The 23,358-nt window shown below is 40.8% G+C and overlaps 1 protein-coding gene across 50 annotated transcripts in view; it reads right to left on the bottom strand.

Moving 5' to 3' along the window:
- Positions 1–23,358, bottom strand: part of RIMS1 (regulating synaptic membrane exocytosis 1) — a 228,382-nt gene that overhangs the window by 14,027 nt on the left and 190,997 nt on the right. For 38 of the 50 annotated variants that reach the window (XM_083729767.1, XM_083729789.1, XM_083729768.1 and 35 more), the window contains one exon: positions 13,672–13,907. The exons of the other annotated variants lie outside the window; for them this stretch is intronic. In XM_083729767.1, the coding sequence (XP_083585893.1) occupies positions 13,672–13,907 (236 nt within the window). The remainder of the gene's footprint in view (positions 1–13,671; positions 13,908–23,358) is intronic. 50 annotated transcript variants of the gene reach the window in all.

The following is a 23,358-nucleotide window of genomic DNA, read 5'->3' as shown; positions in this document are numbered from 1 at the left end:
TAATCTCATTTCAACAATATTGAATGTGAAAGTTGTTACATTATTATATGACTATTAAATTAGCAAATGTAAAAACACACCTGGAAAGCAGGAACACTAATCATATCCTGGGCATCTTGAGTTCCCTCCTCTGCCCCCAGCATCTTAAAAATATTCCTGGGATCAGCATGCATACACACACTGCAAAGCCAGTCAGGTCCTACCAGTGGGTCACCAGAATTGGAAACGGTCATTGAGTCTTAATTAAGGGTTAAAGGTAAAGGTAAAGGTACCCCTGCCCGTACGGGCCAGTCTTGCCAGACTCTGGGGTTGTGCGCCCATCTCACTCAAGAGGCCAGGGGCCAGCGCTGTCCGGAGACACTTCCGGGTCACGTGGCCAGCGTGACATCGCTGCTCTGGCGAGCCAGAGCCGCACACGGAAACGCCGTTTACCTTCCCGCTGGTAAGCGGTCCCTATTTATCTACTTGCACCCGGAGGTGCTTTCGAACTGCTAGGTTGGCAGGCGCTGGGACCGAGCAGCGGGAGCGCACCCCGCCACAGGGATTCGAACCGCCGACCTTTCGATCGGCAAGTCCTAGGCGCTGAGGCTTTAACCCACAGCGCCACCTGCGTCCCAGGAATTAAGGGTTAGGTCCCTTTAATAAACAATGAGGCTCACTGATGCCAAAGAACTTTCATGGATGCAAGTAAAAGCTATGAACATGGAATAAACATTGATGAAGAAATTAGAAAAGTGTGGATCTCTAAATTAAAAGGATGAAATGGCTCCCATGCACATTCTCCCATTGCAATTTTTCATGGTACTCAGATGTTAGACACGTTACAATTAACAGTTGCATAAGAGATGATTTCAGATGAGTGGTGCCATTTGCATATGTTCAGGAAGTACTGCAAAAAGCAGAGACCTTTCTGTCTAAATTAAAATCACCCCGCTGCAATATGTATAGGTTAGTGGTCCACATATATATTAATTTTAACAATAGGGTTGTGTGAGCATTTTTTGGCTATACAATCATGCCTTTTAGTTGAAAAATTATCATGCAAGACAGACCAAACATTACTCGCTTGAGCAGTGCAAACTGATGTAGAAACCAACCTCTGAGTGAAACACCACCTTTTCAAAAGTCAAGCTTAGTGATAATCTCTCTGTTCCCAAAATGTATGTTTTAAAGTAATTTCAACGTGAAACAGATGCCAGTATTTGTGAGCCAATACTTATATAAAGCATAATAAAAACACTGTGAAACAAATGACCAGTAATTGTAGAACAAAAAGTTGCCATCATGATTCTGAAGGTTGATTCATAAAGCAGGTTTTTTTTAAAGAAGCTGAAAATGTTTTCTTTTTTTACATATTGCATGTTACTGTTTCATATACAAAGATACACATTGTTCACCTAATTTTCAAAATGATATACTGAATATTATACCACTTAGAATGACACATGTAGTCATTTAATATGTTACACTCTTCAATCAACTGAACATTTACAACTAAAAACAGGAGTGAAATTACCTATGATCAGGCTGTGGCTAATTCAGCACGGAATGTGAGCATTTCATAGGAAGTTTTCAGAACCTTGAGCTGCTTAACAATTTCGTCTTCACAATAAAAACATACTTTGAGAGAGATACCTAAGTCCTTGCTACATTTGTACATTAAAACACACATTGCAGATCAATTCCGTCAATAAACACAGAACACAAAACTTAAAATGCCGTGTGTGTGTGTGTAGCTTGCAGATCTGCTTGCAGAACATTCATTGCCCTGCTGTGCATCTGTAGATGAGGTGGGAAGTGTGGCGTTCAGTCTTTTCTTCTTCCCTTCCATTTACTTCAATGGGAAGGAGTTAACTACACCAGTCCCAAGGCTGGCACAGAGCTGTTCTGTTTCTGTGGGTGTGTTGGGGAAGTGAAGAGGCTTTAGGTTTGGCTTCATCCATACCTGCCACTACACACCCTGTTTCCCTCTGAGCCACTGGTGGAACATCTATGCTTTCCACTGGTATGCCGAGGCATTTCTGATGGGGTAAGCACCACCTCACTAGCATACCTCCATCTCTGCTGGTGTAGATGTTCTACCCCACTGCCAATGCTAGTAAATACCAGTTGCTTGGACTCACAAGTGGCCCCTCTTGTTTCCATGGACACTGAGTTGATCACTGTGAGAACAGGATGCCGGGCTAGATGGACCTTTGGCTTTGTCTACCAGGGTTGTTCTTATGTTCTTAAGGTACACAGCCATCTTTACAGCCGAGTTAAGTGTCCTGTCTTAGGCTACAATCCGATGCCCATTTCCCCAGACCCTCTGCAGTCAACTGGTCTTTTTTTCTGAGCAAACATGAATGGAATTGCATTGTTAGGTTTGCTGCAACAAAAAAGCCATCTTGTGTGTTCATTGGCCTCCAATGAGCCCAGATAAATTAAGCTTCAAAAACTGTTCCAGTTCTTGACAGTGTGGAGAGACTGACTCCTGGTTCTCCTACCTAGCAGCATTAACTGCACAATGCTTTGTGAGTCGTCCCCTTACATGGCTTCCAACATGCTCTCTCCTTCCTCTTGAAGAAGAAGAAGAGCAGGAGGAGTTTGGATTTGATATCCCACTTTATCACTACCTGAAGGAGTCTCAAAGTGGCTAACATTCTCCTTTCCCTTCCTCCCCCACAACAAACACTCTGTGAGGTGACTGGGGCTGAGAGACTTCAGAGAAGTGTGACTAGCCCAAGGTCACCCAGCAGCTGCATGTGGAGGAGCGGAGACAGGAACCCGGTTCCCCAGATTACGAGTCCACCGCTCTTAACCACTACACCACACTGGCTTGCAAGTTCATCTGGTCGTCATTTCCTGCTTTCCATTGCACCTCATAGCCCACAACTGCTTCTAACTCTACTACAGTTGGCCCCATTTCAAGGTCCCAGAGAACCCTTTTTTTTAACAGTTTCATCCCCATCAGACTGCCATGACACATTTGTTTTCTAAGGCATCGTCCTTATTTTTCAGCCTACGAGGGGACTGGAAATGTGAAAGGTGCCTTTTCATTACTGCAATCCTTTTGAACTGCAGTCCTCCTTAAGTGGGAGGCAAAATAACATGGTGTGGAAGAGGAATGCAGACAGGTGTGTGGCATGGAAATGAGCAAGACCTGGGTAAGTGGGGGTAAGCAGCAGAGAAATGCAACAGAGATGTTTCAGGAGGGAAGGTGTAGGCGCCAAATAGCGTGATCTGTAGAGAAATGTAAATAAATGGAACTTCATGAATTGGTAGCCCAATTCTCCATTTTGTAGAAGCTGGAATCAGCAGCTGTAATGGAAGAGAAAAACATACCGGAATGTCTGAACAGCCACCCACTCTGTCTGCCCAAACAGGGGTTATGGGCAGGAAAGAGGGGTTAACTGATGCCATCCCTCACATTTTTCTTTGAAGCAAAATATAGCAGGATTCTTCACTCTGCATAACTCTATGGAGTTGTCCCTGTGGACCTCTGCGAATGTGGCCATTGAACAACAGTAAGCATTTCGCTTTTCTGAGGGCTTGAAAAATATATCTGGTCAATTTAGACAGAGGTAATAAAGATGGCACCCCTAAGCTGTTGTAAAAGAGAGGTATAAATATTCTGCAGGCCTTCTCTCTCTCTCTCTCTCTCTCTCTCTCTCTCTCTCTCTCTCTCTCTCCCTGCTGCCCCTTATGACAAAAGAGAACAGAAGGAAAGCTAAAGAGAGAGTGACTTTTGTGCAGCGATGTAAAGACTGTCTGGCTATAAACTGTTATGATGCTTTTTTCCAGATAATTTCCAGAACGAAACTAGCACATGTTAATATTATGAAATTGGAAATGCGCCAACTATAGTTGCCAGTGAGTATTATAGGGAACTATGGCACTAGAATGGCATAGAAATAAATCAACGCATGGCTTTTTTGTTAGAGAGAGCAATAAGTAAACTAAATCAAAATAGCTTATATTCTGCTGCTTCATATATGTCAAAAGGCCATACACAACACACTCCCCACCCCCTGCAGTAAATATATGGTATCTCAACAGTAACTTTCTCCTTTACCATACTGATGTATGAAGTGGGTCAAAAACAAATGACTACTGAAAGTACACTCTTGCACAAAGATGCAATGGTATTATTGGCTGTCCAGACAGGCATGTTTCAATTTTTTGGGAAAGAGCAGTTCAGAATTTGGAACATAGACTAAAGACGTGATTACAAAGAAATTGTACCATATGCTTCACTCAAGGTTTCTTCACATACATGGTAAAGAATAATGACATCAAGTGGGAAGAAGAAACCAATGAAACAGAGATGCAGTTATAGCTTAAGTATTGTTTTAATGCCTCTGAAAAACTTGCATTCATTTTTTGCAAAGCAGGGAATGCAACATATACAATCGCCATCTACGTGTATCAGCCATCCAAAAATTAGTTTCATCAGTTATCATACCTTTCTATGTGATTCTAACTTTGATCTATTTTAGTTTAGCTGATCACCTGTCACAGGATTCAATGACTTTACTAACTCCGTTAGTTTACCATGTCTGTGGCTTGAGATCAACACAGCACACCAATCCTGTTTTCACTTACCGTACGTTTGAGAAGCGGCAGGGTTGTATATAACATAACTTTTGAAATATTCCAAAGCAAAATGAATGAATGCAGACTTACCTCTTAGGCATAAGCAAAGTTAAATCCTAGCTATATTAGGAAGCCCTCAGCAGGAATTAAAACATGAGCTTTTGTTTAAGCAACTGAGTGGTAAATAATGTCTGGACTTCCTGCACAGTCTTTTGCTTAAACAGAAAAGAACACTTGGCATGAAGAACTGTCAGGATGGAATGATCAAGGGGCTTCAGATGCAAGTCTTTACACACACACACACACACACACACACTCACACACAATTAGGGGCATTGGAATGAAAAAAAACCCCAAACTAATTCTCCATTTTGTAGAATGTTGCAGAGGAGTTTAGGAGTATCAGAAAAACTATGGAAATCCAAACACACACAAAACCCTGAAATCCTTATACTTTTTTCATTAAGACTTTGGTCTCAGGATTCATTGCCCACCATTTTTTAAATACATTTTTTTTTCATCCATAGAGTCAAGAAAAGCAGCAAACATTAACTGTAGCACACTATTCCCAATACTGTGAAAACGTTCACTATCGAATAGCTCCAGGACAGATATGAGTGATGTGCAGATTAACATTGAGTACATGGTCTCCTCTACCCATCTGACTTTCTGCTGCCGATCATCTCAATTATTCCATGTGAAAGTTGCTTCTAGCCACTGGTAGCTGCCACTCACCCTGATGGGCAGCATCAACGTTAAAGGTCTCAATCCTTGGCATCTCCAGGTAGTACTGGAAAAGATAACCCTCTGAAGCCCTGAAGAGTTGATTCCTGTCAGTTTAAACAATACTGATGGGCCAATGGTCTAATTGTATTGAGCATCTACATATTGTCCTGTGCTCTAAAAGCAGTCAGGGACATCTTATCTTACATCCAGGTGGAAAGTTCAGTTTTACTGGAACTCTTGACCTAACAATAGGCCATATATCAGTTGAAAGCTATTTCCCAAAGTTTGCTCAGTGCTGAGAGCTGACCAGCTGAAATTTCATTCTCTCTAAAATCTGTGCTTTTCTTTTCCAATTCTGCATTTTCACAATAATATCCATGTAATAATTCATAATATCCAATATTTTGAAATGTATTACCATTCAATTTCAGGCTACAATTCGGGATGCTTGCTTCTTTTAGCAGGTAATTGTAGTTCTAACTTAAAAGGGGGGCGGGGAGAGACACTTGAGGATTGGGGATGAAATATTTTGCCCCAACTTGACAAAAACCTTGATAGTCATCCTATCTGCAGAAAGCTTTGGGAAGAATGAGAACAGGATAACTACCCTCCATGCAAGTGCCAAATTGGTGTCTAACAAAATGGTTGAGGGCTAATAAACAGAAGATTAATCCTGACATAAGATTGTCTGACCGAGACAATGGTGTTCCAGCTGTTCTGGATAGTATTGCACTCTTTGCTAAAGGATCAGGTTCACAACCTGGGAGTGCTGATTTCTCACTGGCCTGAGTAGCCTCTGAGGCATGAAGCTTATTCCACTATCCAAGGCTAGTTAGAGATTGTGGGGCCCAATTTTCCATGCCCTGGTACCATCCAGATTAATTACTACCTCTGAATTATGTGAGTGGCTGCCTTTCAAAGTATACCGGAAACTACTGCTAATCTAGATTATCAGATGCTCGGCTATAGCTAGCTGGGACAGTCCCATCGTTCCTGCCTTGAAACTGCTTCACAGTCCATTTCAAAGCACAATTCAAAGGGCTGTTGTTTACCTTTAAAATGGCTTGAAACTTGAACACCTGAAGGCACCACAAAGACTTGTCCATGCATAAAGATCAAAGGCCCTTTTCTAGGTGCCAGTGTTGGTAGAAACTGGTGAGAGGTCAGGCTTTAAAATATTCTCCCTATATAATTCCCAACACCATTAGCCAATTAGAAATGCTTTCTGAAAAACCACATAGCCAGACCAGCTTCACTTGGCAATGTTCTACAAAGTGGAAGCCATCACTACAACTCCATGAAGACACGGTTCTCATATCTCTATTTATTTTTTGATTTCTATGTTTATTTGTTACACTCATAATATTTACTGCATTCTGTATATGCTTATATCAATTTTATATATTCATATTCTATATAGATGGCATCTGTATGACACCACCTAAGATAAAAGTTCTCTGGGTGGTTTATGATAATTTTTTAAAAATAAAAAACCTAAAATACAAAATTTAAAGTGTGTGTGTGTGTGTGTGTGTGTAGACTACATAAATACAACAAACTCTATGCCATTTTTTTTATTTTTAAAAAATGGAGGCCCAGATTTCCTATTTAAAGGGTTTGGGTCACGAGAAAGGTTCTCACCTGCCACTGAAAATGACACCAGGCAAGCCTCCCTGGGAAGGTTATTCCATAAATGAGGTGCCACTACCGAAAAGGCTGCCTCTCCATGGAGGTCGTCCACCCACTTCACTTCATTCAGTGGTTGCACTCAAAGTAGGGTCTTGAGTAGGTACATAAGGGAGAAGGCAGTCTTTCAGGTTGCCTCATTCCAAACCACTCAGGGATTTAAAGGTGATAGCCAGCACTTTAAATTGCCCCCTCCCCATAGAATGGGAGCAAGGCACAGAACCTCCTCTACTAGCAGTATGCTGATTATTTATCAAAGTTGGCTTGGGGTGAAATAAATGAAACTGCAGTATTCAACGAGAAACCACCTCTTTAACACCAGTAATGTCATGTGACCACAGATTCGAAAACCAGCAGTGGGAGCCCACAGGAGCCACAGTAAACAGAAATCTCTACCCATCCTGTTTCTGAAACAAGGATAAAGGGATGGTGCTCCAGAGGAATTAAATAAGAGAGCGTTCATTGGGCAGTGGGGAATTTTTTTTTCCTGTAGCAGTTGACTGAAAACGCAATGGAGTAGAGTCTTGCAGTACTATTTTTAAAGTGCCTCTCAGCCTCCGCCTCCTCCCGCAGCCCAAGAGAATTGCATAATGATGCTAACCCTGGAGGGCTGCTTATGGCTTTGCAGTCCCAAGTGGCTCTTGCTCTCAGTAACCTCTTTAGACCAAGTGTCGTTTTATAGCTGTTACATAACCCCAGCTGCTCAACAAGTAAAAAATAGCAAGGCTGAGGGAAAACAGAGAGAGAGCCAAAGCTAAGCACTTAAACAAAACAAAACAAAACAAAAAACAGGTGCTTAACTTTCCTCCATTGCGATGAACAGGATTTAAAGGTATTTCCATTTGTTTGGATAATGTGTACAAATGGAAACCATCCTTTCTCCAAAAGGCTTTGCGCCCGTCCAAACTGGGAGTTTCTTTGTGGGTGTGTTCTGCAACGTATCATTGACACAATAATAATAGCACATTAGCGGTGGATTTACAATGCATTATCCACACATCATTCTGCTTTATCGGTTGCTCTGCAATGTTTCCCCCACTGTCCTTGCACTATTGCCCTCTGGAGGAACACTATTGCACTATAGCACATAGCAAAACCGGGACAAAAAAACAATCCAAAACATTTGTGATATAAAAAGCCACCAAACTATTGCAGGAAGTTAAGACCGGCATCGATTGGACTCAAAGCAGTAGGACTGCTCTGAAACATCCCTGTTTTTTCTTTCCTTTTATTGCCGAAGCAGGAGCTGGGAGGGGGGGCACTGGCCAATGGGAGGGAGTGTGTTTCTCCCTTCAAATGTCCTCTTGGGCAGTTTCCAATGTTTTCTCCCCAGCCAGACTCTGAAACCAGAAATGCACCTAGCAGGAAGAAAGTGGCTAAGGGTAGAGGGGAACATTTGCAGGGGAAACCTGAGGACTGCAGCAGGACCAAAGTCCCCTCCCCTCTCACCATATGTTTGCTGGGATAAGACTTACTTTGGCCTGTGGGAGCTTCCTAGCTGTGGCATGCCCCCATGCTACTCCAGTACAGGAAGGATGAAAGAACCAAGAGGATGGGTTTCCTACCACATGAACATCACCCAACTGCCAATACGACTACACCCGAGAACCCTGCCCTGAGGTCCCTTCCCTCCTGCACAGATCTGCCTGGCATGCTGAGATGGGGGTGTGCTTTCTCATTAAGAGTCACTCATCCACCTGAAGGTGCTTCATCAACAACTTGTACCTGGCTGACGGTCCTCAAAAAGTACAAGTTACTTGCAGTCCCTCAAAAGTAAAGCACGCTACCTCCAGAATGGTTTTCCAACCAAAGACAAGGCACCCACTGGAGGGCAAGGGGAGTGGCAGAGAAGGGGAGAATACAGAGAGCTAAGGATAAGCTGTTTGCTTTTTCTGCCTTACCCTCTCACCACACCATAAATCCATGTACGTACACACACACACACACACACACACACACACATTATGCAGTATTTTTAAAATTGGCAAGTTGTTAAAATTGTACCATACGTGTGCCATTACACCAAGAACAGGCACATTTCAACATAGCAGTGGCCCTGTGTTCCAAAGCAACTGAGTTGATGCCTGAAAATTTAAGGCTCACCTGATGTAATTTCTTTGTGAACCTGTTGCAATAAATTCAATTATTTAATGCTGCTGCTTCACATAAACAGCATACTTGCATTAGGGCCTGAGGGGTCATAGTCAAGTTATTGATTGAAGTCAAAGTAACCAAATTTATCCCCCACTCAAAAACACTGCCAGTTATCCAGCTCCCTCCTTGTTCAGTGTTACTAATTTTCCCTCCGCTCCCTGTCTCTTGCTATAAATATTTCTAGACTCCTGCATTAAATAGGCATAGGGGGGGGAATTGCTCCACATGCAATGTCTAGTCTTTGCAACCAACAGACACCTGCAATGATCTTTTAGGAATATTTTTAACAGCATATGGGTTTACTTCCTCATGCATGCACACTTTATGTAATTCCCAAGATCCTAGCTGTCACTCTAAAAATACCAGCCTGAAACCAGGGTTCCTTCCTTTTCAAAGAATAGTTGACTGAGAAAGGTATTCGTAAGCAGCTTCCAGCACTGACTACACCTGGTTAGAATGTTTTCAAGTCTTATGTGGTGAAAAGGAAGAGTCTGAATGAGTGTCAGGAGTTCCAAGAGAAATCAGTGGGACCCCCTGTGCTTATATGTTGGATTTGATTACATTCAAGGGTTGTATTTTGGCATTGTTGTACTTATGGTCTCAGAAAAGTCAGCTCATCAGTTTGACAACATTTGAAGATCCAGACCTTGGCCAGGATACAAAGAATTCAGCATTCATGTGAATACATTGGAAACCCCCAAGTCCCATTCTTTAAGCAGCAGCTGCTTGCATAAGCCAATCCCAAAACTCAGGACAGTGTTTATCAAATTCATTGAATGAAGTGTGAGGAGCCGCTGTTGGGGAAAAGAAATATGAGAAGTCCTTTTGGGTGCATGCAAGCCACTTCTCACACTTACTGTCCTGATCAAAGAAAGGCAATATGGTCTGGGAATGCCAGTAGAAGACTTGCTTCAGTGGACTGAGTGCCCCATTCTTCTTCTGGATTAATAACTATTCATGCCAGATGCCTATATTTTCTGAGAGAGAGTCAAGGCAGCAGTATTTTAAATTGCAGTTAGCACTCAAACTCTGTCAGTTATTTATAACATGAAGGGGGTTTCCACGCATACAGAAAAGACGGTCTGTTCTTTCAACATGTATGCAAAAATGCAAACCAAGTTTAAAATAATTTGGAATAGAAGAAACCTTCAAAAATACAGCTTGAGACAGATTCTTTAAAACCCTGCAGACAGTCTGTTTAAATCCCATTGAAGTAAATAGGATTTAAACAATTCCACAGCAACATACAGGACTGCAACCTTACTTGTAGCAAAATCCAATTAATGTTACAGGGATTCATAAATATACTTGAGATGTGTTTTAGATCAAGCCCTTTCAGTTACTGAAGTAAATCCTTAAAATCCCCTAATCTTTTGCTCTAAATAATCCCTGGTCACATAATTAGTCCTGTTAAAAGGATTACAAGCATTCCATGACATCCAGGTAACTGAAAAAAGCTAATTATTTTCAAATTCCTTCCAGTATTATCTGAGTGGTATTAGAATAAAACAGGACTGGCCCCATTATTTAATATTAATTCACCATTCTAAAACCCCTGAGTGACTTGGCATGCCACGTCTTCAGTAGCTGCAAATTCCTAAGCCCACAGAATATACACATGAATTACATTCAAACCAAACACTGTATTGAAAGTTTCCATGTCACATTCTAAATTCATTGGTTGGAAGGCAAGAAAACCACATGTATGAGAGAAGCAATCTCTTCCTCAAGAAGAATTCTGAAATAGGGCTGACTTGCACAGGCAATTCATAAATCTATTTCTTTAGGTGGCTCAAATGTAGACTGGGCAAGGGCAGAGAAATCCGAACAATGTGGTAAGGCTCTGTAAGCACAAAGTTACTTGTTTCTGGTTCCTGTTTTATGTGCTCTCCTTTTTTTCTTTCTTTTACATAAACCATAGGAAACTGGATGGAAACGGTGATCTCCAAGGATAGTTCTCCAGCCTTGTAATACCAACAGCAAACTGTATCCATGATTTCTTCTTTTTTTTTGGGGGGGGGGGAAACCAGAGAGACCCACCAACAGAATTGAACCTGTGTTTGAGATCTGCCATTGGAAAGCCCTGTGAAGAATTTAAAAGCATTTCTGCCATTTGTAGCCTCTTGTCCTCAAATGCTCAGCAGCGTTGCACCAAATGATGCTACGATCTGCTTGCTGTTCCCGAACAAGCTTCACAGGTTTGTGTTTAGTGTTGTCTTCCAAATATAGTCTCTGAAGGAAACAGTTCATTTCTCCCCTTGAGTGGAAGGGAACTGTTATCACTTTGCACTAAGATTCTGTTTTGTGATGAGAATCCCCACCCCCACCCCACCCGAGACACGAAGATCCAAGAAAACAGTCCATCTAGTCTAAAGCTGTACTGGAAAGGAATCTTCCCTCTGAAATCACTTCAGGGCTACACACACACACACACACACACACACACACACACACCTCATTATGTACAAAGGGCAAAATAAGAGTTGTACAGCTTCACTGGGAACCAGTCTCTTATTTCACTGGAGAAACCGTATGAAACATTACCTGGGTAAATGATCTTTCCATAGGAAATAGCACAAACACATTATTTATTACAAAGCTAACAGTATGACTTCTTAGAAGGAAAACTGGATGGTGCTTTGCTCATTTGCCCGTCTTATTTCCAACTCACTTACAGGCGAGCCCAGTGGGTTTCAACAGAACTTGCTTCCAAGCATGTGTACCACTGCGGTTTTTCATTGTTATTAATGCAACAATAAATTGAAACGTGTACCAAAATCAGTTAAAGATGCATGAATTTTCTTGACACATATTATCCTGTTTCCAGTATCATACAATAGATTTTTTATGCACACTACAACCTCTATCATTATAATGATTATAAAATGATACTGTACATAGTTTAAAACTTTGGTTGAACATGCATTCTTATACACTTAAGTGTGCAGGTTAAAACAGCGCTATGTCTTTATTCTTCATATGCCAGCCTAGAATGGTGAGGGAAAGTAGAAAGAGCAATGGAAATGGAAACGTTTGCTTCAGAAACTAGGCTGCAAGCATGTGTGTGTGTGTAAATATATATGGGGTTGCTAGAGATCCAAGTGCACAGGTTTTGGATTAGGGTAATAAGAGATATGCTAGGGTACTACATCGTCTAAGGTGAGTCTCCAATTTCCTCATTAGTAGTAGTATTTGAGCATACAAATATTCCTTGATGGCACTTTAATGTGAGACTTCCTCCTTTTGCAAGCTCAACATAACAGCCATTTTGCAAGATGAAGCCTGGCTCTGCCACTACAAATATTTGGGAACATGAATTCAGTGCCTTTCATCTCAGTCCTTAATTCAGAACAGCAGAAATGTGGTTTACTTTGCTTGCAGGTTCAGATATGATCGTGTCTGGAAATGCTTAATTTTTGGACAGGCCACAGAAACATTCCTACTAACCTCTATCGCCACAGTTAAGAAGACATTTCAAGACGTAACCAGTGTCCCAAATCATCTAGGGACAGTATCATTCTGCAGTATCACTAAGTGTTGCAAATAAAATGATTCTTGGTATACCAAAACACTAACTCAGAAGTTTCTTATGAAATCTATTGATTGGTAAAACACAGAATTTATCTGGCAGGTTTATTTGAAAATCACAGGTGCATAAGGCACTGCATAGCATTAAACAGCTTAATTTCATTTAATCCTACTGGTGCCAGGAAAGGGTGATGGAGTGGGTGGACTAGAGCTTAAAAATGAAATGGGGAAAACAAAAAAAATGATGACATAAATCAGAAATATCTGACATACCTGCAGATTGTGTGTATCTTGATCAAGAGACTGAACCACTGTTGTAAGTCTAACTGAGATCTACTCTTACATCAACTATTTGTAAAGCCATCTAAGGATGCCTGCTCTTGTCAGACTAAAGGGTAAGCCCCCTCACTGATTTTAACAGAACTTGTGAGCCAATATCTCTCATTCCCTCTTTAGTAGCTCTGCTTTAGGCTATAGAGATTAGGCTTTTAAGATTTCTAAAGCAACAAGAAAGAACAGGGCCATTAAAAGCATGTAATGTAGCATCATGCTACACTCTAATTAACTCACTTCACTAAGCCTATTTTTCAGGGTTTTAAAGGGGGGGAATAAAGAAAGGAGTCAGCATTAGTTAATCTCAAAATCAATACCTTTCTTTTTCTGCTTTAACCCATTACAATATGATGCATTTAAAATTGTGTAGGTGTTGTGACTGGCTTCTTTCAGATCATGATTATAGATTGCAGGTGACAGACCCTAGTGTTGTGAGATTTATCCCATAACACAGGAGAAGCCAATATGGTGCACTCCAGCTGTTGCTGGCCAGGTGTAGTCCAATAACATCTTGGAGGGCACCACCTTGGCTGTCCCTGCTATTGTGTTTCTCTGATAGCACACACAAAAAGCCTTCCACACCTGGAAACAGTTTTTTCCTGACATCTAAACACTAATCTCATTTCACATGTACACAGAGCCACATTCTTACTGTCATACTCCACTCACCTGTTTGGCTAAGCTGGGATGTGCTTCTGCTTCTTCGAGATACCATGGCAACCACTTTGGCACTAAGGCTGGACCGTCTTTTCTTCCCACCTGTTCCAACCGTACCAACTGCAGTGTCTGATTGACTCCCATCGTTATGTTCCAGCTTATACACCTCTCCACTCACACTTGTGCTCTTTGTGATGATTCTCCCTGAAGTCCCCATCCGTCTGCCTTGCATTTTAGGAGTAAACGTACTATATTTACAAAGTAAAAACATACATGTACATTTGAATTATGCTTGTGTTTATAACAAGATCTTTAAAAAAACAACAACAACCCCCAACACATTATAGTAAAACTGACTCCTTCCCCAATATAAAATATTGCTAAGTATACTTTCAAATTGTTTGATACCCAAGTACATGACTGTATTCAAATTCCTGAAGCTCACAGGTTTCACCCCCTCCCCCGTTCCTAACTGAAATTGAAGTTTGACTTCCAACTTCTCATTTTAACTATGTTCTGTGTTTGGTCACAGAATTTGAATGCTAGTGTACTTGCTAGTGCTTTAAGAATAGATGGAATTTCACCCATTCAAAATGAAGGATACTGGAACGCAGTCTAAGTAATAATCACTTTCCTAGGATTTACACAAAAATATACTTATGGTCATAGAAAATAAAAGAACAAAGACATGTACCCACTCAATATATATTCTGATCGAAACAAGACCTGCTATAAAATGTAATGCAACAGGGTAAGTATTCCTCATTGATGTAAATGGTTCTGGTGAAAAACTGAGGTTTCACAGCACATGGTGATCTATTTACAAAAGTTTAGTTGATCTATTTATGATTTTCAAAACAAAAACCACAAAAAGTAACCTGTATTAAATCATCATTAAATATATAAATTATGTGTTGTTCCTTTCCCCCCAGAAAAGCTTCTGTGCTTCATAGCATAAGCTTGCCGAAGATAGCTGGGCTGGTGGGAAGCAGCAGGAGTACAATTAATACATTCTTATTTCCTGTAGAATTTCTCATGCCAAAAGCAAAGTGTATGTCCGTGTGTATAGATAATTTTATTTGGATTTCTCATTCATTCCACTTTACAGCTTGAAACTGGCAATAACACCAAAAGCAAAATTTAATAAAACAAGTGGAGCCCTGCAATGAAATGTATCCCTGAGAAACATGCTACTTGAGCCTGTGGCTAAGTGATATGCAAAATAGAAGTGAGCATTAAAGATCAGAATTCCTGCTCTTACTTGAGTATTCTTTCATCTGCTTTTTTTGGTAGCCTTTTAGAAGTTTTTGAACATTTGCAACTGCAATCTGTATGCAAGTCCAATGGCACATGACTTCTGCATGAAATTGGCTGCACTGCCCAAGCTTGTGTCCCAGGGACGTAATTTTGGTGCGGCTAATGCAGCAAAAGCAATGCAGGAGGCAGCAGTTATGAGTTTCCAGTCTCTGCAGCCACACAGGCGTTGTGATTTGCCAGTGGTTTGACCCCCAGAAGCGCACTCCACAGATGGATGCCAACAACGGTTTGGCCTGGAAGGAACTCTGAGAGGGTAATCTAAGTAGTCTCACTCTGGTCTGCAGCAGGGCTGCAGAGAGAAAGCAACTCTTTCAGCACAGGCCTCTAACCAGAGGCAAATTTAGGAGAGTGCAACTGGTTTGGTCACACTGGGTGCTGAGCCTCGGGGATGCTGTCGTGGACGCTGCAGCTATGATTTAGAATGGAGTGAGAGAGTTAACTACACCATGAGGTTAGTAATTACTACACCATGAGTTAACTACACCATGAGGTTAGTAATTACTATTCTCTGAGCCCAACACACAATGTGGGAACAAAAGCAATGGATGCCAGCAGAGGATTGTTATAAACTTCTATATCAACCTCAACATAACCTTCAGCCAGCAATAGGGGATGGCAAGACCTCTGGACCACATTGCAGGGCTCTGGTTTACCAAACAGAGACTGACCTGCAATATTCTGTGTGAACTACACTGCAAGGCTGCCATCAGTTACCCTCTTTTAGTCACAGCCTCTTCCAACCTGCAATATCAGGACAGTGAAATGCATCTGCTTTGGAATTAGTATTAGCAGTGGCTGTGTAGTTTGTGTGTGCATATGATTCACATAAAATAACTGACTTAGAAAGAACATGAATTCTTCTCTTTGCCACTACCTTTTGATTTTCTTAGGGGGCGGAGTTGACACACTGGTGCCCAGTAACATTCCAATCCCGGTAACATTAAAATCCTGCATTTCTCCATTGATTTCTATGGATATGTCCCACTTCTATCCCTGGGGACATTTTAAAATTGGTTGAATCAAGAAGTGACCCTTCCAGACATTTCCTCTGTACCCGTTCTATTCTTCTGCCCAAGTTGTTCCTTCTTAGCCTTTCAACATTACATTCCACTGAGTTATTATGAAGCTGTTCAATCAACCATCACTCCTCTCGGCTGATAAGATTTCTCTTGCAGATATTTTTGCTGATATCTCTCCCTTGTGCATGGATCGTGTAATTTTAGCTATACAAGTCAGAGCATGAGGAGACCTGAACTGGCATTAGTATTAGAAAACTGCTTATTAAAACACTCAGATACAGGGTCAGGATTCGCTATGCCCCATCTGCATAACTCTGCCTATTAAATGCTAACCCACAATTAACATGGCTTACAGCACTCAGAGAACATATTCGTGTTTAAGCTCTGGCAAGCATGTCTCCAAGAGCAGGAAGCCTAAGAGCTGTGGGGCAGTCACTATGAATATGTCTCGCTTTATAGTAGAAACATACCAGGCCAATCAGATGGTACAGTCAAAAGAACATTTGCAGATGACAAATGGGCTGTGAGGCGTTTACTCTGTGGGTTATGCAGGGGTTAGGTCAAAGCAAAACACTTTTTAATGCTGCAACACTGAAGTGAAGTGTCCTAGAGACTCATCTCCATCTAGAGGAAGAGTTGCCACATAAAAGGTGTTACAATAATCTGGCCTTGAGGTTAGAAAGACACATGAATGATGGGTACTAAGTCTGGCTGTAACAAAAATGATTGCAGCCTTTTCACCAGACAGCTAGTGAAAAGTGAGACTATTAACCATAGGAAACAGCTTCCAGGTACAGCAATGAATCAAAAAGTAGTTTGAGGCTGCACACCTGAAGCATCAGGGAGGGCTGAAATATCGCCTCTTATGGATGTCTCTATCCCTTTGATGTCACAGTAGCTGCCAATTATCACCATCACTATCTTGTCTGGGTTCAGCATCAACGAGCTTCCCAACATCTCATATCTCACCAAGGTGAGTTAGTGGTTAAGCACTGTGATTGCAGGGCTTGGGTTGAATCAGAATGGCAGGCAGATCAAGACCCACAGACTGTTGAATTAAATGTTGAATTATGTTTTTGACACTGTGGTGTCATTTCTGTGGGTCTCGAGCATTCATGAAACTGCTACTGAGTTGTTTCACACATTCTTGGCAGGAAGATGGAAAAGTCTGCTTACTTGCTCAGTTTTTCCTTGGGTCTCAACTGCAGTGGACCTCAGGAAACCACCTTCTTCATCCAGCCCATTTAAAGTGTGTATGATAGGGCTGCAGTGTGAGGTCACACAAAGACAACAAACATCTGTATGCTGATCACACAGCTGCACCTCTTGCTTAAGCCAAAATACAGGGTGCTATTCGAAGCACACTTATCTTGAAAAGTATTGCTGGGATAAGCAGAATTAGCTTGGAGGAGATGAAATCATCAGTTTAATGTCCAGATTTCTTCATTTAACTGGTATGTGAATGACACTTCCTGAAAACAACTGTACAGCTCTGAAATATTATCTAGCCTTAACCCCCACCCCTCATGTCTCTCCTAGATTTTTCAGTAAGTAAACAAAATTAGTATGCAACCACTACCATTGGCAATGACAATGTCATTTTATTTCTCTAGTGAAATGACTGTTTGAAACCAAGGACAGTTTCACCGAGAACATCTTATTTCATCTTGCATACATAAATCTGAACACCCCAAGGAACTGTCCCACATTGCCAAAGGGATAATTCTACTAGATGAAATTATAAAGGATCAGAACATCCAACATCTATAGCCATTAGTACCACATATATCTGCCCATAAGAAGGCCCTACTAAGATCAGTATGGCTTAATCCTACACGTGTATAGGACTGCAACCTTAATTTTGTAAGTATATGGAATGGGAGGACCAGCATCTTGCCAGTTATAAATTCTGCTCAATTCAAAGTGTCTATATACAACTAGGGATGGGGGGTGGGTTCATTCTGTTTCCACTTTAATGCTAACCTATCTTATCCACATTTTCCAAAACAATATTTGAATTGAAAAACAGGCATTCTTTGATATTTACTCTCCTCCCAGTTTTGTGTTGCAGTTCTCCAGCCAAACAACGTATACAAAATTATGTATATTAGGGGAAATTGAGCATAAAAATGCATATATTAGTGCCATATATAAATGTAACAACATATAAAATAATTGTAATAGGGGAAATTGTTTCCAAAAAATATGTGTATCAGGCAAAATTGGCTTATATGGACATGCTGTGAAATCTTGAAATAAATAGGGATGCAGAGCTGTCATTATTGATGGACTGCAGGTAAAATTAGATGATTCTGAAGAAATAATGTTACTTCATGCTGTTTTATTCCAGTATAATTTCAACTGTAGTGATTTATTTTGAAGCGAAAACCACTGAGATGACAATTAACAGAAAAAAATCCTCATTTAAGGGGAATATGAAGAGGTTGCACACAAAGAACACCGGTATACATCACAGCCCTATAGAGGTGTTATTGTTTTGGGAGGGATGACATATAAGCACAAGGACTCCTGTCACATGTAGCACACTAAGGTTACAATGATCATTGTAAGGTGCCCTGGGAAACTATATTTCCCAGGATCCCAGGAGCCATTTTTGAAAAGATGGATTTTTAAAATAAAGTTTTTGATACGTCATAGGAATCTGCCATTCCAAGAAAAAGAGATGACAGTGCTGTTGGTTATATATAATCCCTTCTGCCTATTTAAACTAGCTCTCTGCTTTAGAATTGGGTTTTTGTTTCCTGAAACTTTCGAAAGCAGCCTCTCATGCCACACTGCAAATGACTGAAAATCAGAAGACTCTTGAAAGTTGTTTGTGAAATATGGGCATCTGAAGTTCAAAAATGAAAGATAAAAACTCCCACTGGGAAGGCCCAAGCCCTTGCAACAGTCTAAAATAGATATTTGAATTCTGCCGCATGGATTTTTGCCCTGCTTGCAGGCCATGTCCTTTTCAGCAAAAGACACACGCCCAAATCCGGTGGTACTTTCCGCAAGTGAGTTTTCACACAAGGAAAAACTTCTATAGTCCCTTCTCTAATCCACAGTTCCCTGGACTAATGATTTAATAATCCAAGGTCTCAAAAATTCCCTGGAGGCTTTTCAGGGAGTGCAGAGGGGCTGCCGTTAGACAGAAAAGATGAAATCCCCACCCCACGCTGCTTTGGATCCTAGATGCCAAGATTTTATATGAAAGAACTGATTTTCAAGTTAAACTTCACTACCATTTTCTTAATGCTTCACTTCAGTAGTGTGAACCCAATTAAGTGGAATAAATTAAAAGGGCATCCTCTAATCATTAAATGGTATTAAAATTAGGCAACATGCAAAAACAATATAATTAAATCACTTTGAAATTATCAAGGTCACATTTAGAAATGAAGGTCAGTCATACACACACACACAAGCATAATCATATTGATGATTGCATTAATTTGATTTAATTAATGTAATAGTTTGTAACCATTTTTTGACTCTGTGGAGTTGTACGTTAAATGATCACAAAACTGAAAGTAAATGTAATTAAGCAATTTCATAGATATTTATCAGCTACTTTCTACAGAAACTCACCTATGTACTCTATGAAAATACATCTTACTCCGTAATCAAGGTAGTCACAATCGCCTCTGAAATAGTAAATTTTACTGCGCTTTTTCAGGAGTGTTCATCTTTTAGCAAGAGAAATCTTTGTTCAGTAGCAGGCCAACTCCTATTCCAAATAGTAAGGAATCAACAGCATCTTAATAATCCAGGATCTTCCTTGCTGTCAATATATAGCGTTTAATGACTCTAGTCTTTAGACAGAATCACACTGACTTGTGACAGAGCTAGTTGGAATGCTTCTGCCTTCTCTGTCAAATACAGAATCACATACTAATTCTGAGCCCCTATGGAGTTCTTTACAAGGAGATTGCTCATGAATGCTAATAACTTGAGAGCATGTAGCACTCCTGGACTAAAGGAAAAGATAATCACTTCCCTTTAATGAGGAACATAATATTTCTAAAAATAAACTACCCACTGTTATTCAAAGTGTGCCACACTGAAGTGCGACCTCAGATCATCTACTGTTGGCCATTCTGTCAGCAGTACAAAAACTCTGGAGCTAGGACAAATAATCAGCCAGGCAAGGTTGCGGTTCTCTGCAAATATGCTTGGTGATAAGCCCCATTCAAGTCAGCAGAAGCTATTTCTGAGTAAACATGCATTGTCTTAGAATGTAACTATGATGTAAAACCAAACTGAATGCTTCGGTAGACTAAATGTGATATGATTCACAAAATTTTGCCATCTGTCGATTCCGACACTTGCCATTGCATTCATGTGTACAGCTCTAACGATTCAAGTGTTGGGTGTCTAATAATAAAATCTTCTCATTAGTAGGTGCTCAGTCTTGTTGGTCTAGGGACGGAGGGAGCAACTTGAGATCAGCACCATGGACCAGTGTACCAAATACGTATGGCATATTCTGAGCTGGTGACCTACATTCACGGTAATGAACATGGCAGATGCCAAATGATGATAAGCAACCTGCTGCTCATAAGACAATATGATGATGATGATGATGAAATTGTTGGCTTCACATGTGGAATCATATAATTTGTAGAGTTAAAAGGGATCCCAAGGGTCATCTGACTAGATGCAATATCCTGCAATGTATTGTTGACTGATAGTTAATGGTATCATAAGTGTCTGAGCAGAGGCACTCAACACAGACAAGGAGCCCCATGCAAAGTTTGCTGTGGGCAGAACAGTCCTCCATGACCCTGCAAACTACCCACTTCTCAGAACTTATCTTTGGGCAAAAAGATTCCACTGAGCATATGGATTGATAATATGGACAGGTTAGCTACATACAAAAGAATTGCTTGTCAACGCAAAATAATAATGGATAAATACGAAGAAATTTGGAATGAACATCTATGTGACAAGGAGGATAGCAGTGGGAAATAGAGGGGGGAGAGAGTGGTAAGGGGGGAGGAGTAGGCATAGGGATATTGCTGTATATAAATTTGTGTTGCTAATTTGTGTTATTATTGTTATTATGGTTTTTTGTTGTACATATCGACAGGAGTACCAGATTGGCTCCCCTGTTGCCTTTGCACTGTGCCAGCCTCCTCATCGCCTTGCCTCGCCTCTCTCCATCCCATTAAGCAACAGTGACCCACCTGCTGGAAAGCTAAAATAGTGCCTCCCCTCTCCCCTCCGCAAACTGCTTCTGCAATCATCTCTAGATAGTGAGTACTATTTAAACTACACATTGTAGTGCTTTTAGAAACGCATTTTCCGCTTTAATTACTAGTGGGGAAAATCCATTTGTATGAATATGAGGCAAAAGAAAAGTCTGCAATATGGGAAATGTTAACAGTTTCTTGTTAGTAAGAAAGAGTGCATAGTAAAATCCCAATTTATGCACGTCTCTAATGAGATGCAAAGGCAGAATTTGATGATGAGCCATGGAAAAATCTGAAGCCTGCCAGACACATGCTTTGTGATAACCGGAGCTAAGTCATCCTTTTATGTCTCAAAAGCAAGCCTGAACATCTAGACGACAACCACTGCAAATTATCTTGCTGACCTTAAACAGAAGGTGAACCCAAAAGTAAATTACCCTAAGCATTCCTTTGTTTAGCTTTAGGAGAACAAAACTTGGGCAGCAGCAAAATGCCTGTAGAAGGATGCTGCATTTCTGAGCTGTTTTCATGTCTTCAGTTTCCAAACAGGATAAGGAGCACCAAGGAGTCAAGTTTCCGAATGAGTTATCCTGCATGTAAATGCACTGGGCATAGAAATGGGGGGAAGGATAATCCAGGACCCCCAAAGTGTGCAGAAAAATTGTGTTCGGCTTAAAAGGGGTGGGAAGTCACAATGGGTGTACAGGTGAAAGCCCCCTGCTACTGGGGCTGGCAGTTAGCCTGAAAGAAAGCCAGAGATTTGCTACTAGGGTGGAATCTAGTCACATATTTAAAAAGCTGTGAAAATGCATTTTTTAAAAAATGTTTTGAAAAATATATTGGATTTGACATAACTCACCATTGCCATCCAGTGTCGCATTTGTATAATGCACTTTATAACACACTTAAAACATTTTATTTGCAGCTCATAGCTGAGTTCTAGGATTCATCCAGCCTAGGGCCCAAAGCTACCTCTTTCTAAGAGGGTGATTACCAGATTACATCCCTGCCCTCTCTCTCCTGCAAACTGTGCCAGGTCCTCATAACTCTACACTCATAATTTTCTAGTATTTTTTTTTAATGCAATGGTATTCTAGCATTTTTCCTAGTTACAATCATAGCATCTGATGCTGGTCATTAATCCCAACCAGCCATGTTGCAAATTATGTGTGTACATGCAAGGAAATAGCCTGGGATCATTCATTAAAAAAATACGAACTTAATTTCTGAACCAGTTCATCTGTATCCTTGCAATAAGGCCTATTCTCTAAAATCAGTCACCTGGTAAAAAGACAGAGAAGCAGCATCTTACAGTGCAGTCCTAAGCTTGTCTACTCAGAAGTAAGTTCCACCTAGTTCAGTAGGTCTTACTCCCAGGAAACTGGGTGCAGGGTTGCAGCCTCAAGTACTAAGGCTGCTGCTGCTATGTGCTGACTTTAAAGTAGCCACTTCACCACTAAACTGAATGCAAACACTGTCACTGTCTGTTAATGCACTGGGTATTGTTGTTTTTTACAGGCCCTGTTTATATAACAATAAGGAATGGGAAAAACCCCCACCACCATTTTAGGAAAGGGGGGCAAGAGAGAGAACAAGTGAGAGGAAGATTGTACACTAGATGCCAGGGCATTGGGCGCACAGAACTTGCCAAATCAAAAGATGGAAGCTGAATGTGTTTTACTTTTAATTTGCCTCATGCAATGAACTTTCTTCTGTCCCTCTTAACCCAAGTGACACCAATACCAGCCTTGTTGTATCATAGGATCGCAATCTCCACTATGTGGAGCTTGCTTCACTGGCCTGGAATCAGTTACTTCTGAATTTTTCCATTATAAGATGGTATTTGAAGGAAAGAGAATGGACCTTTTCAAAAAATATTAATACAGTTCTGCAGGAATCAATTGCACTATAAGTCCCAAAGGCAAAACATGAGGGGAGCAAAAGGATCATCTGAATTCACTCAGTGGGCCACAGGAAGGATGAAGGCAAAATGACTAGCTGCTACTATTTGGGCTCAAGAAAAATGAACACTCATTTCAATCGCTACAAAAGCTTATGTTAACATAGCTTTACTTTCCAAAGTAGTTCAGATTATACTTTTTATTAAGCAAAAGTGTGGGAATGACACTTGTAAAACAATACAGATGGAATAGTGAAAGGGCAGCTGA

This window comes from Podarcis gaigeae (genome assembly GCF_964106915.1).
Source record: "Podarcis gaigeae genome assembly, chromosome: 3".
NCBI lineage: Eukaryota > Metazoa > Chordata > Lepidosauria > Squamata > Lacertidae > Podarcis > Podarcis gaigeae.
The sequence above is the reverse complement of the archived record's forward strand: the minus strand, read 5'-3'. Positions and strand labels throughout refer to the sequence as shown.